This window comes from Octopus sinensis, linkage group LG9 (genome assembly GCF_006345805.1).
Source record: "Octopus sinensis linkage group LG9, ASM634580v1, whole genome shotgun sequence".
Lineage (NCBI taxonomy): Eukaryota > Metazoa > Mollusca > Cephalopoda > Octopoda > Octopodidae > Octopus > Octopus sinensis.
In genome coordinates, this window is record NC_043005.1 from 22447025 (window position 1) to 22471320 (window position 24296).

A 24296-nucleotide genomic window follows, 5' to 3' on the forward strand; every position below is an offset into this window, starting at 1 on the left:
CGGAGGCAGTAGTGGGTTGGATGGGTTCGGGGGGGGGGGAAGAAGCCCCGAAGTGTGTCGTGTACACTCGTTGCCAGCTTTTGTCTTTGATCACGTTGTCTGTTTGCATCTGGCGTCTCGGTGTGAAGCGTTGTGGTGAGTTTAAGTGCTGGCTTATAGTTCTGTGGAGTGTCTGTGGAAGTAGCCTTAACAGAGTAATGTGGGGAGCACTGTTGACGCGATGGAGCGTAGTGCTGGCTTTTGAGGGCATTTAGTATACCTTGTACTGTGTTGTGCTTGCATAGCGAAGTACCACGTACCTAAAAATCTTTAATATTCTTGTAGCGTTTTGGAGCTTTTGCGTTGAATTCAGACAAGTCTACAATATTTCTCTCTCAGCTTAGGTTTTTGTCTCGTGAGCAGTTTGGTTTTCAAAGACCAATATAATCACGAATCTTTTAAAATAAAATCGAAAGGGCATATCTGTAATTTAAAAAAGTGTCTTAGTTTTACTTTCTACAGTAATAATCTCAGCCATGTCTCTCTTGAGAATCCAACTGCTATCAACAAGCATACTGAGGATCCAGCTGCTTCGGTAATGCTTTTCTGTTGTAGAAATATCCCGATGAAAATGGTCATCATATTCATTGTTTATCATCCCAGATTTTCTGGGGAAATGTCCAAGTGAGAGTTAAGGAAATGAACCTCTAATAAGGTTAGGTTAGATTTAAGAATATTTCAGTTAGTTTTTGTCTTTGCCATTTTCCCACAAAGTATTTGAACCCAATTTGCGTTTTATCCATTGCCTTTACAAAGTTTTTTAAAAGTCCAAGCTTAATGTGCAAGAAGGAAAGAACATTTTCCCAGATCATCAAAATATTTTTCTTACCTAAAACAAGTGAGATGCATTTTGCCAATTATTCTGAACGTAGTGGTTTTGCTTGTCCTACCGTTTCACTCAACCGAATGAACGGTACTTAGTATAACCTAGAAGCAACTTCAAGTTGTCATATGATTGTTTTTTCATGTTTGCAGCCTGTTTAATAAGTACTGGAAGGAATGTATTTTCATTATGAAGGACGGATTTCAAACTAATCTGTAAGGAGTAAGCGAATAATCGCCACTTGTCAACATTACGTTTAGGATCGAGAAGCCTACACCTGAATTAACATGTTTACATAACATATTCATCTTCAGAGTCATTCATTGAATTCATTATAGTGGCTACAGAAAGAAGAAACGCAGTTTGGCCCTTCTATTTGGTAAATTGAAATTGGTCGTTCAGATTTCCTTGTAATGGGAAATGTGGTTCATTGGGAAGAACAGGTATCCTGGAATATCTGATTAGAAACGATACAGCTTCGTATGATTCCTCAGCATTTGAAATGATGTACTTAAAGGAATTTGATACTAGATGTTGAACATCATGGTGAACTTACGCTTCATTGCAGAAAAAATATATATTGTCTTTGAAGCGATCCCATTTGTAATCAAAGGACAGATTAATCTCTCTTAATGCTTGGAATAACAGATGGCATGTGATTTGAACGATGTAGTCATCCCATTAGTAGACTTACACATGTCATACAATAAATGTGAGGAGTTCAATTCTCGTCCTAATCATCTCCTTTACGGCATTTCTTTTTTACTAATGGTATAAAATAGTTCTGGTGTTTTAAAATTAGATCATCACCTGTACAGCCAGAGTAATTAGGATAATTTATATAGTTCCACAACCATACAGAGCATCTACATGAACACAATGCTGGTGTAAAATCAACAAGAAGCAAGAAACACTATCTATTAATAATGTTGCATTTACAAACAGATCTGAAACTGCTCCATACATAGACCCAAGGTTCATGTCTGAAGAAATCTAAAACGTTCGCTACCCAGGCTAAATTTGCCTCCAAGCATAAATTGTAATATTTTTACGTAAAATAAACATAACATGTATATCGACTTTTAAATCTTTAATTATACTCATATTAATATATTATATCATTATTTTCTTATTTGATGACTATGTTAAATGCGGAAAAAAATAGATATTGCGTTACAAGAAAACTAAGCTTGATAGGAAAAAAAATCGAATTTCAAATTTAGATCGAGCATTAAAATGACACTTAAAACATCCATCACAATACTTGTGTCAAATGAATGAAATACATATCTTTGTGTTTCAAATGATCATGGGGAGCGGATTAACATACAAAAGACAACTCAGGTAGTCAACCAGGCATTACGTGTGTATAGGACCTTCTCATAATCAAAGGAGAACGTGTGAAAATATTAAAATGAAATGAAAAAGAATTTCGATGTGAAAATTGTTTGAATCGCATTAAATTTATTTTAAGTTGTGTCTTCGTTGTTGCATCAGGAAGAGAAAGATGTGAAGTTGTAGGGGCTGTTTGAATCAGGCAACGACTTTTTCGCAGTTATCCATCCTCCACTCAGTTAACACGCCGTGGGACTGAACCCAGAAACATCTGGTTGAGAAGTAAACATCTTACCATACAACCAAACTCAGAATTATTCATCCATTTCTAAAGGATAGGATAAAATTTGAAGATTTGGTTGCTATTTCTACCACCCCAATCAGCTCGTAAACGCTTCATCATTTGCTCGTACAAAGTTGTTTCTGCACTATCCAGTCTGTTTTCTTTTTCTAGGCGTTGGGAAAGGTGGAGTCAGTTGGGATGTAACATGTATTGTTCTGTACTTTTCATCTCATTGGTTTAGTGATGTTTGGGGACTATTTAAGCTAATGTAGCTGTTATTCATTTATATTTTATGGTTTAGTCAGGAGGGAAGGACGCACCCATTATTTTTCTCATGGTGTCCAAGACTGATAGCGCGGAGGGAGAGTGTAAGGTATCTTCAAATTGGAGACTTTACTCGAAGGCTTGCTACAGAGTCGGTTCCGTTACAGACACTAAAGGTATGAGCTAATCATGTTATACCGAACGTCAGATCAAATTTAATACCCAATAATGCCACAGTGAGATTTGAACGTAGAGTGCTAAGATCCTGAATAAAAACCGCAAAACATTCGGTCCTACGTTATTATAGTTCTGCCAATGCACCTGGTTCGATTGGTAGTTTTTTTTTTTTGGGGGGGGGGTGCAACTTTCAAGGATAAAAAACAAAGTTGACCTGGGCGGGATTTGAACTCAGAGCACCGATTGTCCGAACAAATACAGTGAGGTAGTCTAGCAAGCGCTCTTATAACTGTAAATTTGCTGCGTATAAAATATGAATTTTGCTTAAATCGAATGAAATAGTATTTCTGGTGTGGTGTTGTAGTAGTGCTTTGTGTTATTATAGATACTAGCTAATGTACCAGGTAATTACCGGGAAAGCGGGGTTTAACTCTTGGTTCCGTTCTCACAATTGTTTCGCTAATCCAATAACAATACAAAGTATGTAGCCCTTAAAACGATTTTTGCGCATTTACAGAGAATACCAAACTGTCTTACATAGGATCTTGTTTTTAGGAATTCCCAATAAGTTATGAATGCCCAAATTATGAGTTCAGTTATGTAATAACGTGAAATTAGTCACCCGATAGTAAGAATTCAAATAAAATAGCCCGAAAAGGTTTTTAATGCGTTCCCAGAGTATATAGAATTTAGGAGGAAATACTAATAAGGTATGTATACTAAAATCGTGAAGCATTTTAGGTAATAACAGGCTAATCAGATATTAGATAACAATTCAAAGTAAATAACTCTGAAAAGGGCTTATGTGCGTTCCTAGAGAATATTATTACCCTCAGCGGCGCTAGAGTTGGTATATTCGTGAATAGGTTACTAACCGAAATAAGTGGATCTATTGTTTAGGAAAATATCATTTACTTTTATGAGGGTTGTACTTGATAAATTGTGAAAATAACTCAGTTGCAGGGAGGAAGAGGAAAAAAGTTCTCGTACCCTTCCTCCAACAAACACAAAAAGCTTAAAACGAATGCACAAGAACAGATACAAACGCAGACAATATACATTACAAACACAGCTAGCAAAAAGGTAAAGGTTCAAATACTAAGAAATAAGTATACTCAATTTGATTTATACCAAATGAATTAGGAAAATGAGTGTGTTATTTCCCCTTGACTGTTAAAATCTGGGCGAATGAGTTATTTGCCTTGGCTGTTAAAATGAAATATTTTAGATAAATATAAGGATCCCTTCGAGGGGCCCTATTATCGATATTTTCAACAATCTGAGTATGCCATGAGGTTTCCAGACATGAGTTCTACTCACGTGTCAAGTTTCATCAAAATCGATAAAACGATGTAGGAGGAATTAGCTAACAACTCCACAAATACATCCAGAGACAAAAATTCCGACATATGTCGTAGATGTCTAAGTGTTAGTGTGTTCTTGTATATGTATTGACAGGGTCTGTGGGATTAGCAACTTGCTGTATATTATCGTGCGACTTGCCTCTGTACTATTTCTTGATTAAAGTTTGTACAAGCATATGCTAAATCTATAAGCCTATAGCCCTCCTTCATTAAATATTGGTTCAGTTCCTACCTGTCTAGAGATGATTTTGCCTTTTGAAATTTAAGTGGTCAATAAAGCATTGAGCAGTAATATTATAGGTACAATAATATATGATAAGTGAAAAGGTTGAACGACATCAACTCGAATCCCACACTCCAGATACTGTCATTGAACATTTTAGAAAGACTTTTTAAACAGTTTAAAATTTTTTTTGTCTCTTTGTCCTTGCTGTGTGTTGCTTGTGTTGTATATTCAGTGTTCTTTTTGGGGGTAACTTGTTTTTGCTGTCTGTGTTTGTAATGTTTTTTTTTCTGCAATCGTATCTGTTCTTGTGCGTTTATTTTTGTCTCTTTGTCCTTACTGTGTATTACTTGTATATCCAGTGTTATTTTTGGGGATATCTTTTTCGTTTTTGCTCCCTGCGTTTGTAATTTTTTTTGTTTGTGTCCGTGTCTGTTCTTGTGCATTCGTTTTAAAACTTTTTGTTTGTTGGAGGAAGAGAACGAAAAGCTTTTTCCTCTCCCTCCCTGAAACTAACCATTCCTCATCACTTACGTCAGTAGATGTAGACGGTCCAGCTTCTCGGTTTCTTTATTAGCCGCCACAAGGGCCTAAACATAGAGGGGGACAAACAAGGACAGACAAGACACCACAGAGGGGACAATACATAGAACGAATATGATGAGATGATTATACAATAATGGGGTTATGAATGGCTGCATGCGCCTCTCATCACATGCATTACCATTAATCTTTTTAAACTGTCCGTTTTTATCATGTATTTACATAACAATTAATTATCGTCTACCATTACAGTTATTTGAACTGTTATACGTTCTCTAACATTGTTCTATTTTCGATATTATTAAACATAACATAAAACACTTACTCTTTCTTTTTCCTTTTTTACTCCCTTTTTCTTTTTTCTTTTCTTTTTTCCTGTCGATTTGACAAACTTATTTACTTTTTAGTAATATTTCATTAGTGGTTCAATTTCTACAAAATCCACTACTGGTGGCAATTCTTTGAATTCCACCCTTACTCCTTGTGGGTCAATGTTCTCTCCACACATTTCTTGCAGTCTCTTATAACTTTCCTCTTCAATCACTGTCGCCTTCATATCTTCTGCATATATGTATGCTGGTACTTTTACTCTTACTATTTGGTAGTTCCCTTAGTTTGAAAACTAATGCCACTGTTACAAAATATTTGTGTTCTTTATCTATGTAGTTCATACAGAAAATCATTTATAAAGCACTGGATTGAGATATCTTAATTCTAATTATCTGATACTTGAAACAAAGATATCTTTCGCCTGTATTTCTTTTGAAAGGCATAACTAGAAAAATTAGTGTTGAGAAGGGGTAAAAAAGTCTCCTCAAATGCGAAAAGAAACTTAAGGAGCTATTAATAAAGAAATAAATAGATAAAACTTAACAAAAAAACAAAAGAAAAAACTGACGATCATTTGTATCCAAAGTAAACAACAAAAACTAACAGCAAAACATTTTATAGAGCAATCATCATCATCATCATCATCATCATCATCATCATCATCATCACTATCGATAGCAACGGTTACATCACACCTCAAGCCTCAATAAATACTTTAAATAATATGCCCATATTGCAATATCCAGCATCATCCCTTATACATTTATCGAAAATCAGTCATCACGAAAAAAAGCCCCACAAAAAACAAAGAAACACAAAACGAAAAGATACACCTTCCCTCTGCAGCCCTATTTTTCCATTACGAAAATATAAAGGATTTGCATGACATCTTGAGTATATGTCTTAGACTGACCTGAGTCTACCAATGCCTTATGAGTGAATTTGGTAAATGGAAACTTTGGTGGACGACCACCAGACACACAAAAACACGAAATCTAAACACTCTAAAACCTCTGGGCCAGTCAACATCACAAACATACAGGAAAAATGACTAGGACTTGAAAGAATCACCACACTCACCCAACCTACAACTATTTGTGTTAAGACTTTCAAGTCCCTAAAATCTGGATATTAGAGCAAATTAGAACAATTCTAAAGCTCAATAAAATGTTATCACATATTCAAGGACAAAAATAATATACAAACCAATCATCTTCCTAAACACGCTGTGGAAAATTCTAGAAAAGTTAATCCTGACATCACTAATCCATATACCACCTTCTCCAAATCACAACACAGATTCAGATCACAGTACTAAATCACCAGTCAACGCACAAATCTAAAACTCGATGGCTTCAACAATAATAATCTTATGTTGTTCGTTAAAGTGATGTTGAATGGATTACATGAAGAATTCTACATTTTCTGTGTGTTTTCGATTCCATTCACGGTTGGTCATTGATACAAAAAGTACTCAATATCACTTTAAGGAACAACACAAAATGCCAGCTAGCAATCAAGCTGATAAGCACATGTTTTGTAGAACAACACTTCCAGAATCTTGTAACTTCCCGACTGGAACACTAGAAGGACCTATCTTATCACCTACACTTGTCAACCTTATACGACCTTTCCACAACTTCACGAAACATATAGATAACCTCATATGCAGATGATATCACACTCACATCCTACACCATACTCTAGGTATTACCTACTTCAATCCTGCTTAAATCGCTTATAAACCTAGCTCAACAATAACTGACTTAAAGCAGCAACAACCGAAACCCCTGTCTTCCTCCTTACTACCGACACCAGAGGACACCAAATACAACCAATCTTCGCTTTCAATATCTTGACTACGCCAGTCTTACCTAGATTCCCGATTTTTCCAAAACAAACCGCAGTAAATTACAATGAACACTTTCGGTAACTATGCACCATAACACGTTATTCTCAATCACCATCGCAGATCATCTACGCAACAAATCAAAAATATTGAATGTAAAAGTGCACGTGGATATACAAAGGATACGGTTCGTTATATAAGTAAACTCCGACCCGCACAGTCTGTCATTACATGAAAGTTCAACTCCAAATTCAGACACGTACAATATCCCAGAGTACTATTACAACAGCATTCTAACACTATTATCCCTACAATTTTAGCCCTGACAAACATAGAAAGATACAGACATAGCTGCAAAATCATTAGCGTAACTAACGCTAGGTTTTGTGCTGGGATACAACAATAAGTGTGCAGAAACAGCAACTCTCAGGCTCTGATCGGGTATATCACGTCCACCTACACTATGATCATCACCAGAATGTACGGGCGCACAGTTGAAGAATGGATAATAGCAAATGTATGGCTAGATTGTCATACGGTACCTCATACGATTCATTACCGTATGTTGGAATATGCAGTCTGGTTCTCAATTAGGTGGAAATATGGTGCAACATGGATCTGCGGATATCAATTTGTCGTTCAGCCGACAGCTTACTTGCAGTGGAATTGTTCAATCAGGACTGAACCTGGAATATACAACAATGGCAAAAGAAATTGACATTGGCGTACAGACTATTATATCCAGGGCTTCCAATATGGGCACTCACTGAATGTGACAAACGGATCACTTGCACCACTCTGGATCAGATCTTCTAATTGAGAATATGGAGAAAATCCTAAGAAATACTTGATACAGGCTAGTGTCCTGCTCGCTTAGGAGGTCGCCGTCAAATAGTAACAGCTTAGAATGAGTCTTAGTACACGAACTGGTATGATTTTAGACATCATATCCTTCATTATAACCTTATTAACTGGTTTAAATCACTTCTTGCAATTGACTTTATTTTCACATGAAAATTGCTCTTCAGTTTCGGATTCAGGCATTTACCATGCTGGAAGACAACACTATAAAATATATTTTATATTATTGGTTCTAAAATATGGGTTTCAAATTTTGGCATAAGGCCAGCAGGTTCGGGCGATGGAGTAAGTTGATAACATCTACCCCAGTATCAACTGGTACTTATTTCATCTACTTTCATTACTTTTGAAGTAGTGTCATTATATCGTAATTTCTTTTACTCGTCGCTGGTTTGAATGAAACAATATCAATGTGATACAATGATAACATGTGGTGTTCATCACTTTCTCAATAACATTGATGGTATCAGTGAAATGAAATAAGTTCAATCAGAAATTAAAACAGATATTATAAAGTTTTATCTCCGTTTAAAAATTTAGATGACTTGCATAAACGTTAGAACAAGATTTCGACCTATGATAACTAATAAGGACTTGTCAAAGATATAAACAAGTGGGAATTGAAGATAAAGTCTAACTTTCTGCATTTAAAAATGTCTCCAGTTTGAAGTTGTTGAAATGTCGAGTAGTTGTATATACTTATTGCAGAGATTATATTCGAAGGTTAACAGATGTTTTCCAGTTATCGGGTCGCAACTTGATAAAGAAATATAAAAGTAAATAATTCTGAATGAGTTCGTACTTGAAATTGGCAATTATACCAACAAATATACTCTTGGATGTGTGAGTGTGTGTTGTGTGTAGATGCGTGTGTGTGTTCAGCATGTCGGTATGTATGTATGTATGTATGTATGTATGTATGTATGTATGTATGTATGTATGTATGTATGTATGTATGTATGTATATGTGTGTGTGTGTGTATGTATGTATGTATGTATGTATGTATGTATGTATGCATGTGTCAGAGTTCCTAAACGATCATACACGAGCTAGGGCGCTGAAACTTTTCCACGTGGGAAGAAAATTATAATTACTACGCTCCACATGTAGCGTAGTGTTGTGATGTCAGTCGAGCGTGGCTAGGTGTTTCGTTCAAACACACACACGCACACACACACAAACGCACACACACACACACACTCATATATATATATTTACATACACGCACACAAATGTATATATGCGCGTGTGTGTGTGTGTGTAATAACACAGATGGGCCGAGGTTTACGACAACTGTTTCAGACGCGCTTTTTGTTGAACAAATCAATTACACCATGTAAAACAGCAGCAACAACAACAATAATAATAATAATAAATGCTCTGGTGCAGTACAAGGCAGTGACTCTCATGACTTCTGACTGGTAGTGTTATCATGTACATTATTTTGTCTTGATATAAAAGATGGGCTGTTTATCTTCAAATGAGTTCATCATGTTGCGCACATATGGTTGTGATACATGTGCCTGGTGTACTCTTATCAGACGGGTAATCATGACGGGTATATTAGGCTTTATATATTTGTACCCCAGTGCCACTTTAATGGCATGTACTGTTCTCTCACTCGGTAATAATAATAATGTTAATAATGGTGACATAGTTACGTAAATTCTGCTCGAAAATTAATTTCTTCTAACGGAGGTAATAGATAGAGTAGGAACTCAAGGTTGCCTTAACACCATTAATAATAAATGTACTTCTCCCTATATAAAGAAAATCCATAGGAGTAAACACTGTATTTCGGGATACCGGAATTGATTACGTAATGCTGATGTAATCTGGTATAACCCACCTTCTAATTCAGCAATAGCTACTAGTATCTCTCAAGTTGTTAAGTATACTGGAAACAACTCCCCTCTTTTTAGCAGATATCTCTAAATATTCTGTAAAAGAAAAATTAGAGTTTCTTATTCTACCTTCCCTAATCTGGGGGCTATAATTTCAGGTATAAGTAAATGTAATATTATGTTAGCTCAAAATTATTAAGCTATATGGATTAAATAAGAATAGAAATACAAATGTAATGAAAACTACTCACAGGACTACTGCTACCTTAAAACGTAATGTTAATATTAATAGGAATAAAGATGATAATGATTATAATAATAATCCTTTCTACTATAAGCACAAAGCCTGGATTTTGTTGGGAGAGGGACAGTCGATCAGATCAACTCTGGTACTCAACTGGTATATAATTTATCGACCCCGAAAGGATGAAAGGCAAAATCGACCTTGGCAGAATTTGAACTCAGAACGTGATGTCAGACGAAATATCGCTTAGCATTTCGCCCGGCGTGCTAATAATAATGAATAGGTGCTGGTTCAGTCTCACCGTAGTAGTAATCTCGATTGCTCACACTTGAATGCACCTATTAGCCATGGCAGTCATTCAACTATGGACCATTTGATTGACATATGGAATACTGTCCATATGACACCAGGACAGTATTCAAGAGTAATACAACACTTCGTAAATATCTCTTTCGAGTAAAACCCACCAATAGAAGAGAATATGACCAAAGACTGCGTGTACTCCATCCCATGCAGCAGTGGTAGTTTATACAAAGGCGAAACATGCCACCCATCAAAATAAGGGTAGATGAACATCGCAAAGCTGTGACACGAGGAGATATTGAGAAATCGAGTATAGCTGATCATATATGGAAAAATGGAGACCGCCTCCTCCTGTGGGATGAAGTTAAAATAATAGACAGAGAACATCACTGGAAAATACGAAAACTAAAAGAAGCAGCGGATCTTTTCACTTTGACCGGCAGATTTTAAAAATAATTTCTTTGTAACTAAACACTTTTAAACTTCGTATACTGGTAGAATGTGTTTATAAAACATCTTTTTCTCTTGGTTTTCTTGAGAAAATTCTGTAGTTTGTAAGCTATTTGTTGTTTAATTTCTTGTATGTCCGCAATTTGAACCAATCAATGACGTCTATTGAGGTGAATTCAATTTCTGCCGTAGTGTGTCAACAATGTGTTTATAAAACATCTTTTTCTCTTGGCTTTATTGAGAAAATTCTATAGTTTGTAAGATATTTGTTGTTTTTTTTCCTTCAATTTCTGCAATTTCAACCAATCGATGACGTCCATTGAGGTAAAAAACATTCTGTGCATAATGAATATGTCCCTCGTTTAAGAAACAGATTGGGTTTATTTACATTTGTGAAGAAAAAAAGATACCCTTCCCCCCACCCCTAACCCTAACTAACCCTAACCCTAAAACAGGGTCATAATTATGGGTGACAATTTCATATGACACCGCTAGAAAAAACTGCCGTTCAAACCGAAAAGATCCACCATCTCGACTATTCTCACCACAAATAGCTGATGCATCTATCACGAGTTTTACACATCTCTCCACAACTTGGGTGTAGCACGGTAATTTTTCCACTTGCATCAAATGCGGCTATTAAATGGAGGTATCGATTTCTTCAAGAAAATATGTATTAGAGGTAGTTCAGTAACAAAAGTGTCCTGCCAGTTAATTATATCCATGTAGTTTGAGGCAGAAAAGTTTAGGGAAGGAATTTTGAAAGGTCGCACAAAGTTCCCTTTATACTGTGTTCGAGTCTGCTTTATGCACCTTCATGTCAGTTATCAAATGTGGTTCTGTTCATCCTTTATGGCCAGTAAAATGTTTTCTGGGTAGTCGAAGAAAGCATTCCGTTGTGTAACTGGAAACACAATGTCTTGTACCGCTTGATCCATTTCTCTCGAAGACTCAATCGTTTTGAACACATTTAGAGCCCCATTTTTCAAGGAAGAATTGCATTTAATTGTGAACCACATTGGTACGTAAACTTTCATTATGTAAGAAACAATCAATTTCATCGAGTTAGAAGGATTCTCGGTGGTAACATGCAACCGTTGCATACGATTTGCAGTTGTAAGCCATCGATAATGCGCAATTTTACCGGGTTTCCTTAAAGCCATTTCAGATGAATATTTCCCTCCAGAAATAGACTGGTGGATATCAGGAAGGTATTTTTGATCAGTGCTGAGATCGTTTCCGTCTATTGATGATAGGTCCGTTGGAATCTAGTTAGATTTTACAATACTTAGTGTTTCACATAGTTCCAGTCACTTACGTGTGTATGTATGTCATTCAATTTTATTTCAAGATTTCTGTCAATAGAGAAAGAGCCGGTTTCTAACCTAGATCCAAGACTCCTTCATTAGAATTTCAACATCAACAACAGGGTATTTTTGTATGTATGTATGTATGTATGTATGTATGTATGTATGTATGTATGTATGTATGTATGTATACATGCATGCCTGCATGTATGTATGTATGTATGTATACATGCATGCCTGTATGTATGTATGTATATATGTATTTATGTATGTATTTATGTATTTATGTATGTATGTATGTATGTATGTATGCATATGTATGCATGTGCACATATTTCTATGTATAGCTTTATGTATGTATTCTCGTGCATATAGTTGCACATCTAGACATGCGCATATATATTTAAATGATAAACGTCTGGAAAGTTTTACAGATTTTTACAGTTCCAGTGATAGATTGGATCTGTAGTCTTCGAATTAGCTTTCTCCTTTCTGGTTTTGAAAGTCTAATTTCTCAAGATTGGTATTTGGGCAGTGTGTTACATATCTCAGGGCCCCAATAATTACATGTGTAGCTCGAACAAGCATAATTGTTGGTAATCTCATTGGTTAAAATTACTGCCCATATACAAATTCTAAATTTTCGTCAAAGTAATCTTTCACGAAATACGGTTCTTAGAATTCGGATATGAGCGGTTATAAAACCCCGGATTTTGGGGAAATTACTCAGTGATCTTTGGATGTTACTAAACTCCATGACACGTACTCCTTGAAATATTGGCTATTTCTTATGCTATGTCTATGATAAAGATCCAACAAGACTTATTTGAATTGTTGTGAACTCTAGTAGTTAGTATGAAAGATTTCTCGCTATGGTGTTTATGTAGCTGGAGTCAGGATTTATGTTTAATGATAACACTTATAAGTAAGTTATAAGTGACGTGTTTATCAATATATATTCCTACTTCAAAAAGTAAAATATATTTATTATCTATTTCCAAATAGGAAACATATAAAAGTAGTGTTACACAAACCCTAACCAAACTGGTTGGAGGAATTACAACCGTGTTTCGTGGTCTGCTACCACAACAGCTCCTTTATAGGATCCAGTTAGCTCAAGACATCATCAGGAGGAACCGCGTCCGGTTTCGGCCCCTACTCCTCTACCGTTTTGACGTGGCGGCCCCCCCCACTTCGGAGGTGTCTACAGCTCTGGTGTTGGGTGCATGTCTTCTTTCTTCTTTCTTTTGTTCCCTGGCCTCTTCGATGTATCGTCAACGAGTGTCAGCCGGTAATTGATTGACTTGTCAAATTTTTCCCTTTAAATACCTGCCGCTAGGCTCCAGCAGGCAGCCCCAGCAAGTTGTCACGTGACACTGTCTCACCTTAACTGACTAGTGAAGGCGCGTAGTCTTAGCCCGCGCATTCTCTAAACGACCGTCACCTGTCAGTCAGCGAAGCTGATTCAGTGTCAGCTTGTCTCACCTAGTGATGTTATTTCCCGCCGGCATGTTATGATTTTCAAGCCATTTTTGGTTTTCCCGCTTCAGCCATATGTAGAAGCTCGCTTTTTCGACCGCCTCATGTACTCTCCTTATTAGTTTTCGCGGCTCGGAGTTAGAAAAAACAAATCTTCTTTTGAATAGCGTTGTCATTTTCCTTTCAATGAAGCCTCTAGCCCCCCCCCCCTGCCAGGTGGTAATACTCGACATTCCATCCTTGTTCTCTGCATTCTTCGATTAGTTTTTCGTACCTCTTCTTCTTTCGTTCCTCTGCATTGCCGATGTTCTCTTCCCAAGATACTGTCAGTTCTAGTAAAATTCCTATTCTCCGTTCTCTGCTCCATAGGACTAAATCTGGTCTTTTTGTCGTTTTTATTAGTGAAAATATTATTTGTCTTTCCAAATCCGTGGCCACCTCCCAGTATCCCTTCCATCTTTCGTCTATCTCGTATATTTTACTTGTAGGCCTGGTTTTATATCCTTTTCCCTCCTTGTGAGAGTATACTTTCCTGCGCTTTTCTACTTTTGGGTAATCTCCCCTATTGTACCTCTCGATCTTCTCCTTGAGTGCTGTGCTTATGACACCGAGGACTTGACTATGCCGCCATGTATATCTTTCTAGTGCTAGTCTGCAATTTGACGGAACATGTCTAACCGTCCCTTTCTCACCGCATCTACACTCATCGGTGTTTTTATGTTCCACCTGACTAAGTTCGCCGGTAGACTTGATCAGGAAGGATGATCTTGCTTGTTCCCAAGCCCAAAGTTCCTTCCATGATATTCTGCGGCTGATCACATATTCCTCCCATCTCAGGCACTGTCCCTGTTGACTACATTGCACCAAATGTGCATTTCGCCTTTCTTCTTCCTCCTTTCTCACTTCGTATACCACTGCCTCTTTCATCTCTTTTATACTGCTCTTGCAAAAATGCCTGAAATTGTGCGACTCTAGGCCGGTTCTTGCTTCTTGCGTCACTCCGACTATATCTGCGTGTCTTAGTTTTCCGATCGTTCTTTTTCACTGATCTTCAGCGTTATGTTAGCATCCGTAAGGCAGCTAATTTCCACAACTGTATACAGTTTTTTCTCCACCCCAAATCATTATATCAGGTCTGTTGCGCTTACATTTTATTCAGGTCTTCACTGGGACATTCCACCAGTACTCCTTTTTACTATGAGTAGCTATGTCTTCTTCTATATTGTGGGTTCTTATTTCTTTGTCCTCGGGATTATCCTTCTGACATATTTCATTATACAGCAGTGGTTCTCAACCTTTTCACAGTGTCTCCCAACAGTAGTCCCCAATCCTTTTATTCAAATAAGTTTTCCCACTGACCTCTTTTAATATGCTTATCCTTATATATATATATATGCTTATCCTTATATATATATATTATAAGAAAGGCGAAATGTACATATATATATATTTATATATATATATATATGAAATTTAATAACCGAGAACTCCACTGCAGAAATTCTATCTATGCCTTTGATATATTAAAACTGGCTTGAATATTACTTAACAATGATAAAAAAATAACATAGTTATTACTTAATTTACTGCCGTTTAGAATGGAGAGTGATCACGAGGGAAATAAACCATGTTTACTGGTAGTTTTGGTCACTCACAGTCTCAAGGCAAACTTGCATGAAAAAATACAATTTGGGCATTATACACAGGCCCTCCATATTAATTACAGGACAGGTATTGTTTTTGAAATATTGCAAAGATAAGAAAAACAAATATTGATTGTGAGAGTGTTATGATTGTGAGAGTGTTAGGTCAGTTTAGTGAATGTCAAGTGATTTACTTTGAACTTTGAATCATGACTGAGGGCATTAAGATATAATGTCAAGGGGTCTTGCACACACACACACTAATTTAAATGTATATAAATCCACACATATATCCATATGTATATATACACTCACATGAAGACTAACAAACAACTGTTGAACACTGAAGTGTCGAAGGAGTGGCTGTGTGGTAAGTAGCTTATTTATCAACCACATGGTTCCGGGTTCAGTCCAACTTCGTGGCACCTTGGGCAAGTGTCTTCTACTTTAGCCTCGGGCCGACCAAAGCCTTGTGAGTGGATTTGGTAGACGGAAACTGAAAGAAGCCCATCGTATATATATATATATATATATATGTGTGTGTGTGTGTGTGTGTGTGTGTGTGTGTGTGTGTGTGTGTGCATGTATTTGTGTGTCCCCCCAACATCGCTTGACAACTGATGCTGGTGTGTTTACGTCCCCGTAACTTAGCGGTTCGGCAAAAGAGACCGCTAGAATAAGTACTAGATTTACAAAGAATAAGTCTTGGGGTCGATTCGCTTGACTAAAGGCGGTGCTCCAGCATGGCCGCAGTCAAATGACTGAAACAAATAAAAGAGTAGTTTGACATGCCAACATTTTACTAGGGTGTAAATAAAGAACTGCATTGTATATTTAATGGTAAAAGTAACATTTTTGCTCAAAGTGTTCGATAGGTATTCCCAGGCTGAGACTGCGGACGAAGTTCTCGCAAACTCTTGTGAGCAAAAATCATAAAAGTCACAATATATGAGATACATAAAATATGGAGAGATGCAAAAGAAAAAAAAAAATCTTTTTTTATTTCAGCTGTTGTTTCTCGTATTGTAGAAGTGCTATTATAAATAAAAGCTTCAAACGTTTTAGGTCTCGTCCGAATCAATCACTTTATGAACACGCTCGTGTTTGATCCCAGAAACGCTTGCTCAATGAACCCTCATCCTATGATCCAGACAGAATTTTTCTGCAATTATTGGTTTTAATCGCATTTTACTCCTCTCATAGTGCAATCACACTATCGACTTTGGGTCTTTATCATATATTTTAATAGTTACATCACTGTAAAAATAATTCCTTGATACAAAATTACGGTCTCGTAATACTTGTGGCATTATCATTGAAATCACAATAGGAAAATAACAAATGGATTTAAGTCATGCTAATGTGACACGAATATAACTGTCATCTAAAACAGAGGTGGGGAATATTTTTGTTGGCGAACCGCTTTGGAGTTTACTATCTAATAAGGCATCATTAAAAAATATTTAATACTGCCAAATCTCGGTTACTTTTAAACAATACAATTGTTCATAAAATCCCTAACAAAATGTAAGCAAATTTTAACTAGTGCCCTAAATTTTTAAAAGCGTGTTTAAATATAATTATATCAACAAAAAATATATTTCATTATAGTAATTCTCCCTCAAAAGTTGTATTTCGTTATTTCAGAATGCTGCACGTATTCAATCACAGGCTGCAAATTTCTCAATCCTGACAAGAATCAGAAATGTAAAAACAACATGATTTCAAATTCTTCGCTCATGATGCTAGTAACCATATAATGAAATATAATGTAAAAAAATAGCAGCTTAATCTAAAATTCCAAACCCACACTATCACCAATTGCAGGGAAATTACATTTTTCAATCCGTGACATTTGAGATATTTGTAGGTAATGGGCAACTAACCACTAAGTTCTTGATTTCTTTAGCATCTCGTCTGACTGAAGTATCAGAGATGAGATTTGTGAGGATGCGCCGCCCGGCTACTGTAGCCTTGCAGCTATCCATGGTAATGCTGCGGGTGCTTTGGATTGCTCTCGTGGTTTAGTGATTAGAGTATTCAGCTTACGATCGTGAGTTCAATTCCCGGCGACACGTTGTGTCCTTGAGCAAGACACTTTATTTTACGTCGCTCCAATCCACTCAGCTGGCAAAAATGAGTAGTACCTGTATTTTAAGGGGTTAGCCATGTCACATTCGTGTTTCTCTGAGACTACGTACACGTAACTGTGGAGTGCTCAGCCGCCTGTACGTTAATTTCATGAGCAAGCTGTTCCATTGATCGGATTAATTGGAACCCTTGTCGTCGTAACCGTTTTATCCTTGTGTTTAGTTTTTAATGCAAAATCGCACTAATATAAAAAAAAATGCGTATGCTATTTCTCTTCCAAGAAATCTGTAGATAAGTGAACGAGATGAGAAACAATAGCTCCAATCGAATGCAGCATATCAATAGACACTCGCCAATTTTGAAGTTCATCTATTGTTTGTTGATGTGATTTCATTGAAAATTGAGAATTAGCTGTCTCTTAGTCACGGCTACAACAGCTCCGGTTTGTTGTCGGGTTTGTCAACATTAGTAAAAGTGGAGAACAATAGATAGTGTATTTTTAAGGTTTTCATTGTTTGTTGTTCGACGCTTAGACTTTAGAGGTTTGTTTCCTCATTGAGATCTCTCCCTAGATTAAACCTGTCTTTCCCAAACAATGCAGAAGTACCGCATTTGTGAGTGATGACGCCTATCCAGAATACAGACGTCGGTCACCAACCTCTGGAAGCAGGACACACATTATTAGAACTACTCGAACATCTACTGAAGTAGATGATAGCTTCATAGTGCCATACAACCCATTCCTATCTCTCCGATACAACTGCCATCTAAATGTTGAGGTTGTGTACATTGTACTGGCGGCGAAATATTTTTTCAAGTACCTTACTAAAGGGCCTGATAGAGTCAATGTTCAAATCCGATCAAGCAGTACTGATGAAACAAAGGGAATGCCTCAAGAGTTTAACAATTCAACCCTTAAAGTGGTTGACAATGAAATTGACACTTACCGAAATGCCTGATACATCTCATCTGGTGCGGCAATTTGGAAGATATTCAGATTTTTAATCCATTCCACACAACCCACTGTTATAAATCTCTCATGCCATCTAAAAAAATCAACAATCTCTTACTTTTGATGGCGAGCTGCCTGAAAAGCTTGAGCTTGCAGCAAAAGCAACTTTGACTGAGTTTTTCACATTAAATAAGCATGACTCAGACGCCAGAGACAAACTATATGCTGAAATTCCAAAGTATTACACTCGGAATAAAAAAGAGAAGTGGCAAAAGAGGATAAGGAGAACAATCATGGAAGATAGAAAATATGAAATCAGTACTATTGGTCGCATTTCCATAGTCGCTTACAATGTCCAGCAGAAGGAATTATATTACACGGGGATACTGCTCTGAATGACAACTTGTTTCTCATCTCATTTTCAGTGTCAACGAAATATAGCTGTGCATAAACTGGCTTCCTATTTACTGCTGATAGAAGACTTCCTTTATGGCAGTACAACTTCCCTTGAATCTTGAAAGTAGGCATAAAATGCTATCACCCTGTGGTCTAACTGGTGGATTATCTAGCCCAAGTGAAGCCATATCCAGTAAATTATTGTAGTCACGAATTTTGTTCAGAAACATTTGACCGCTTAGATTAACATCATAGTACTTAGCTATTAATTCTGGGGGCTTTTATCTATGGAACTTTGCTATTGCTAATTTTTCCTTTGCCATAACAGAGGGTAGTTTTTTCAGCATCCCAAAGATAAGCTTTGCAGTCAGGGCGTGTTCTGTTAAAAATGTTTCCTCAGTTGTACAACATATGGCTTGGGTTTCGTTCTTTCTCATGAAAATCTTCCACATCAACTTCCATAGCCATTCTTTCAGTGTCAGTTCTTTGCTGACGACTCGATTGGTATCGTGCCTGGTTGTTTGTCGCTACTGAATTTGTGGCAGCGACGTGTTTTCCTCAGAGTCCTGTTTCCTCAGCCGATCAGTATTTGTCCATGCTTCTGTTTCTTGTGGTGTTTCCATTGCACGGCTTTTCTGTGTTTTCATCCGATTCTGAATCTTCTGGTCTTTCCATTGCACAGGTTTCCCTCTTCTCAGACGATCTGCATTTCTCAGTGCCTCTGTTTCTTCTGGTGTTTCCATTGTACTAGTTTCTTGCATTCTCCTTTGCTTTACTTCAACATACTGTGAAGAGCTGGTTCCTTGTCTGTTTTCTTCAATTAGCGTCTGTTGTCTTTGCTCAACAATATTTTGTGAACGGACATTTTTTTCGGGACAGGTTGTTGCCCTTCCTTTTTCTGGGCATATTGTACTGTTGAAAGCGTGAATATTTATGACAACTATACAGTGAAAGTTTTGAGATGATTCAGCTAGTATTTGAGCTAATTTCTCTGAACGGGAAGTTTTCACGGTATTAATACTAAATATTTACCTTGGGTATTTGTTTTTACAATTACACCACTCTCGCTAAAACTATTTTAAAATGCGATTTTTATGTTTTTGAATTGCTGTAAACGAATTTGACCATAAAAATGTCTGAAATTTGGTATTGTTTAAGATAATAATAAAATTAGTCGAACCTATTTTCATGCAGTCGAATGCGTAAAGTTTCCGAAATGTTCATACTTTTAACGTGTTCTATTTCAGAAATAACAGACGACATTACATCCAATAACATATACATTCGTGCAACGATGTAAACAGACATAAGAGTAGCTCTGACGGTCGACGGCATGAAAATGGGTCCGACAAATTTTATTAATATCTTAAAAAATACTAAATTCCCAATATTTTTATGGTGAAATTCGTTTAGAGCAATTCAATAACATAAAAATCGCACTTTAAGATAGTGTTTAGCAAGTAATTTCCACCGAAGACTAACAGTATTTCTGTTTTTTTTTTCAAAATGACACCGATAGAAATATTGGAAAGAACGCAACCAGTTAAGAGAGAATGAAGTAAGAGAAGTAGTAAATAGTGTGTATATGTGTGTGTGAGAGAGAGAGAGAGTTATGAGAGGTAACATTGTATGAGAGAGAGTGAGTTCAATACGTAATATGCATATATGTGAGAGAGAAACATCAAAGTAATACCAAAGGAGATATGGAAAAGAGCACAACCGGTTGAGAGTAAGTTAAGAGAAGCAGTAAATATGTTGAGAGAGAGAGAGAGAGAGAGAGAGAGAGAGAGAGAGAGAGAGAGAGAGTTATGAGAGGTAACATTATCAGCATTCTGTCAATAACCACTTCTCACACTACAGCTCTCGATAAGAGAATGATGTAGTAATAATGAGGAATAGTAGGAGAGTCACCGAATAGTGAGAGAGGGGTAATTCGTTTTGTCGGATTTTACCAAACTGGAACCGGACCGGTTAATTTTCGTGAATCCCATATAGATTTTGGCACTCTTCCAGTACCCACGGTTCTTTACGCCAAGTTTGGTCGAAATCGGTCCAGTGGTTGCGCAATTATAGTATAGATATGTGTGTGTGTACCAAAAAATAGTCGTCACTCGCGAGGGAATATGACTTGGTAAACCATACTTTCGCTAATTGTTTTAGGTGCCAATATAGTTGCAAATAGGCATAGATACTGTCTAGGCCTTCCCATTATTAAGTCGGTAGAACATCGAGAATGTGACAGCTGGGAGAACAGAGGGCTATTCCCACACTTGACTGAATCTCGTTTATGGCTAAGTAGACTGAAACAACGGGAGCTGAAATGCCTTGCTCAAGGATACAAGGCGCCGCACGAGTTTATCTTCTGTATTCTATCAGATATCCAAAATGTTATATTCCCTTATGTACCTATTATTGGTGTTGCTTGCTCTATTGCTGAGTCTGTTTTCATTGGGGAATCTGTTTGATAGTTAACCTGATCTGTAGCAGCTTGTTGTTTTATATACTTCTATTGCCGTCCTATTACTACGATTTAATCCTAGAATATTCATACTATTCACAACTCCGACCAACATTTTTAACAGGATTTGGCTTTCATATTTGCACCGGGATACTATCACATTTCTTTTGAGTAAGCATAAATTTCTGCGTAATGGTATTGAATTTCTGTCGAGATGAATAGCGACTTTTTCCAAATCAATTTATATAATGCGCAACATTATTTACTTTTGCCCAAATATTTATACACATATTTTTCTCCCTTTGACCCCAAGCATGCCACATAACACGTGTTTTCCTTCTAGATAGGTCGAAGAAAGAATGCTGAAGCTAGGTATATCTATCTTTAAATATTCTGCTCGTTGCTCTGGCGCTGTTTTTATAGGTACATCCCTCATGCATTACCATGAATTTCTTTTTAATTCAATTCCCATTTAATTGATGTGTTCTCAATTTGTTAGAATTGTAACTACTTTCAGCCGAAGACAGTAGTTCGCTTGCTATTTGGCATGCTTTTCGTTCTGTATACAACTAACATTTGTTTCCCTTTCTGTTAAAGAAATTACCCTCGATGCTTGAGAAACGTTTAGTAACATGAAATCGGAAATATTTAGTCGTATCTGTTACTAAATACAAGCTGAATAGTTGGGCTAAAGTAGATGTTCTCACCATTTTATGCGGTTTCTATTAAGATTTTGTTTCGCTTGTTTAAATTAAACATTATTCTATTTATTTAAATCAGTAAAAAACAATTTAAAAGGAGCATTAAAATGTTTTAAATAAACGAAAATAATTCATTCAATGTGATTTATAGTTTATTTATTACAGTATTCATTTTGTCGTTTACACAGTTGGGTAACTTGCTTGGGTAGCAATGCCACACATATTATTGTGGTTACGAGCCATCTTTATGTATCCTTTCACACCCCAGCTGCCGCCCCAGCTGAAAATATAAAATGCAATGTTAGTAGACATTAGCATATATTAGCATATATTAGTATATATGAGCATATATCAGCACTTGTTTAAAAATAACAACAAAGCAATTAAAAAATTCTTCAGTAATTTTGTGTGCCATGTTTCTACCATAGACTGAAATTCTATACTTAGGGGATAGAAACGAAAATCGAATATAGTTAATCTCACTCTGTATTTGATTAGTACTTTATTTTATCAACCCAGAAATAAAGTAGGATTGACTATTTCCATAGTTAAACAATATTGATAGCCAAAATAGATGCAAATCTTCAAAATTTAGGGCAGTTTGGTCAGTATATTCGATTAACTTAATCCCGATATTCAGTTAGAAATTTGCACTCCAGAATGATGAAAGGCAAAGTTAACCTTAGCAGGATCTGAAACTCAAATCGTAAAGAACCGGCTACTTTGTCAGACATTCTAATGATTCTACCAATCCACCGGCTTCTGAAATATGCCAATGTTTCATAGAACCTTACTGTTGGTTTGTAAATGACGATACAACGAGAAAAAATAAACGAACTATCAGACGAGATTCTAGTCAAATATATACCAACAGAATAAGTACCAGTCTTAAAATATAAGTTCTAACGCTGATTAGGTCGATTTAATCGACAATACCTTTCAAGGATTTACCCCAGCATGTCTATAGCCCAATGACTGAAGCCAGCAAAAGAACAGATTGTGTGTGTGTGTATACGCGCATGCGCAAGTGTAAGCATGTATATGTATCTATGTCTATGAATACATATATACATATTTATGCATATATATGCACACACACTCACACAAACATATATGTACATTCGCCACACGATATATATATATATTTTTAAGTATGTTTAGAATAATGAGTACTTAGTGAATATATAATTAGCACTAACACACTCACCTATTTTTTACGAGCCAATAATCCTGACCATTATCAGTACCATAACCAGCAGCAAGCACACCATGGTCAAGGGCTGTGGCACTGCATCGAGATTCCTTGTAAACGCCGTGTTTGTAGAGCTGGAATGACAGATGACCAGCATCGATAGCTACAGAAATGGGGCCAACTTTGGCAACTGCACTTTGCAGAGAGTCCTCACTCATAGATTTGACATCGACGTAACCGGTATCTGTAGCAACTACTTCACTTTTCTTGTATCGGCATTTGGCGTCCTGTAGTTAAAAATACGACATAGTGAAACATATCATGATGACTTAGAAATGGCAAATTTGAATGCAGTATAAAATATACAATAACACACACACGCATATATAATGTAAATTATATCATGATATATTAAGCTTTATATAACATAATATATAGTAGTAAATGACTCCCATCTGACATAAGCCTAAAATAAAATCACAATATAACATCTCACAATATCTAAACTATAAGCATATAACTAAAGAAAGCATTTTGCGCCTCTTCATACCAGCGTCTGATGTGACTTCCATCTTCCTTCTACTTTGTATATATTGATATGTAAGCAGATAGACTAAAAATTATCATGTTTGTTATTTTTAGTTCCTTTATACCTTATCGCTTCAAGTTTTATGCCCGAAGGCAATCATTTAGCGGAAGTCACTAAAAGAAATAAGTCTGGTACAGTTAGATTATACAACACTAATGGAACATTATGCAACAAACTTCCAATTGGTTATATCCAGTATAGTTGGTGTTGAGCTTCGTATGCAATGGTGATCTACATAGAGCATTTCAATCCAATTCGACTATTCTTTTGAAGTTGATGTAAAATTTAGTATCATATCAGACCTTGGTAATTCGTTATTCTTTTTATGTTAAAATACCTGATATCATAGGATTTGGATTTTTTCCATGTTACTGAAATGTACGTGATGTGTGATGTCACCGGTGTTCTGTTTGTTTCCTCGAAATAGCAAAAATGTTAAACGGTGCCATCAAAGCGGCATTATCTTTGTTTTTGAGGTCTTCTCCAGTCAAACATAAACTGCATCGCTTAGAATTATTATTGATAAAAGTAGCTCCGTCCAAGATAGACTATGTA

General features: G+C 36.5%; 1 protein-coding gene across 1 annotated transcript in view; it reads right to left on the reverse strand.

The window, feature by feature from the left end:
• Positions 1-22094: 22094 nt before the first annotated feature.
• Positions 22095-24296, reverse strand: part of LOC115215560 (cathepsin L1-like) — an 11415-nt gene continuing 9213 nt past the window's right edge. The window contains exons 7-8 of the mRNA XM_029784759.2: positions 23168-23439; positions 22095-22240 (exon numbers count right to left, since the gene is read on the reverse strand). Of these exons, the coding sequence (XP_029640619.1) occupies positions 22141-22240; positions 23168-23439 (372 nt within the window). The 3' untranslated portion in view covers positions 22095-22140. The remainder of the gene's footprint in view (positions 22241-23167; positions 23440-24296) is intronic.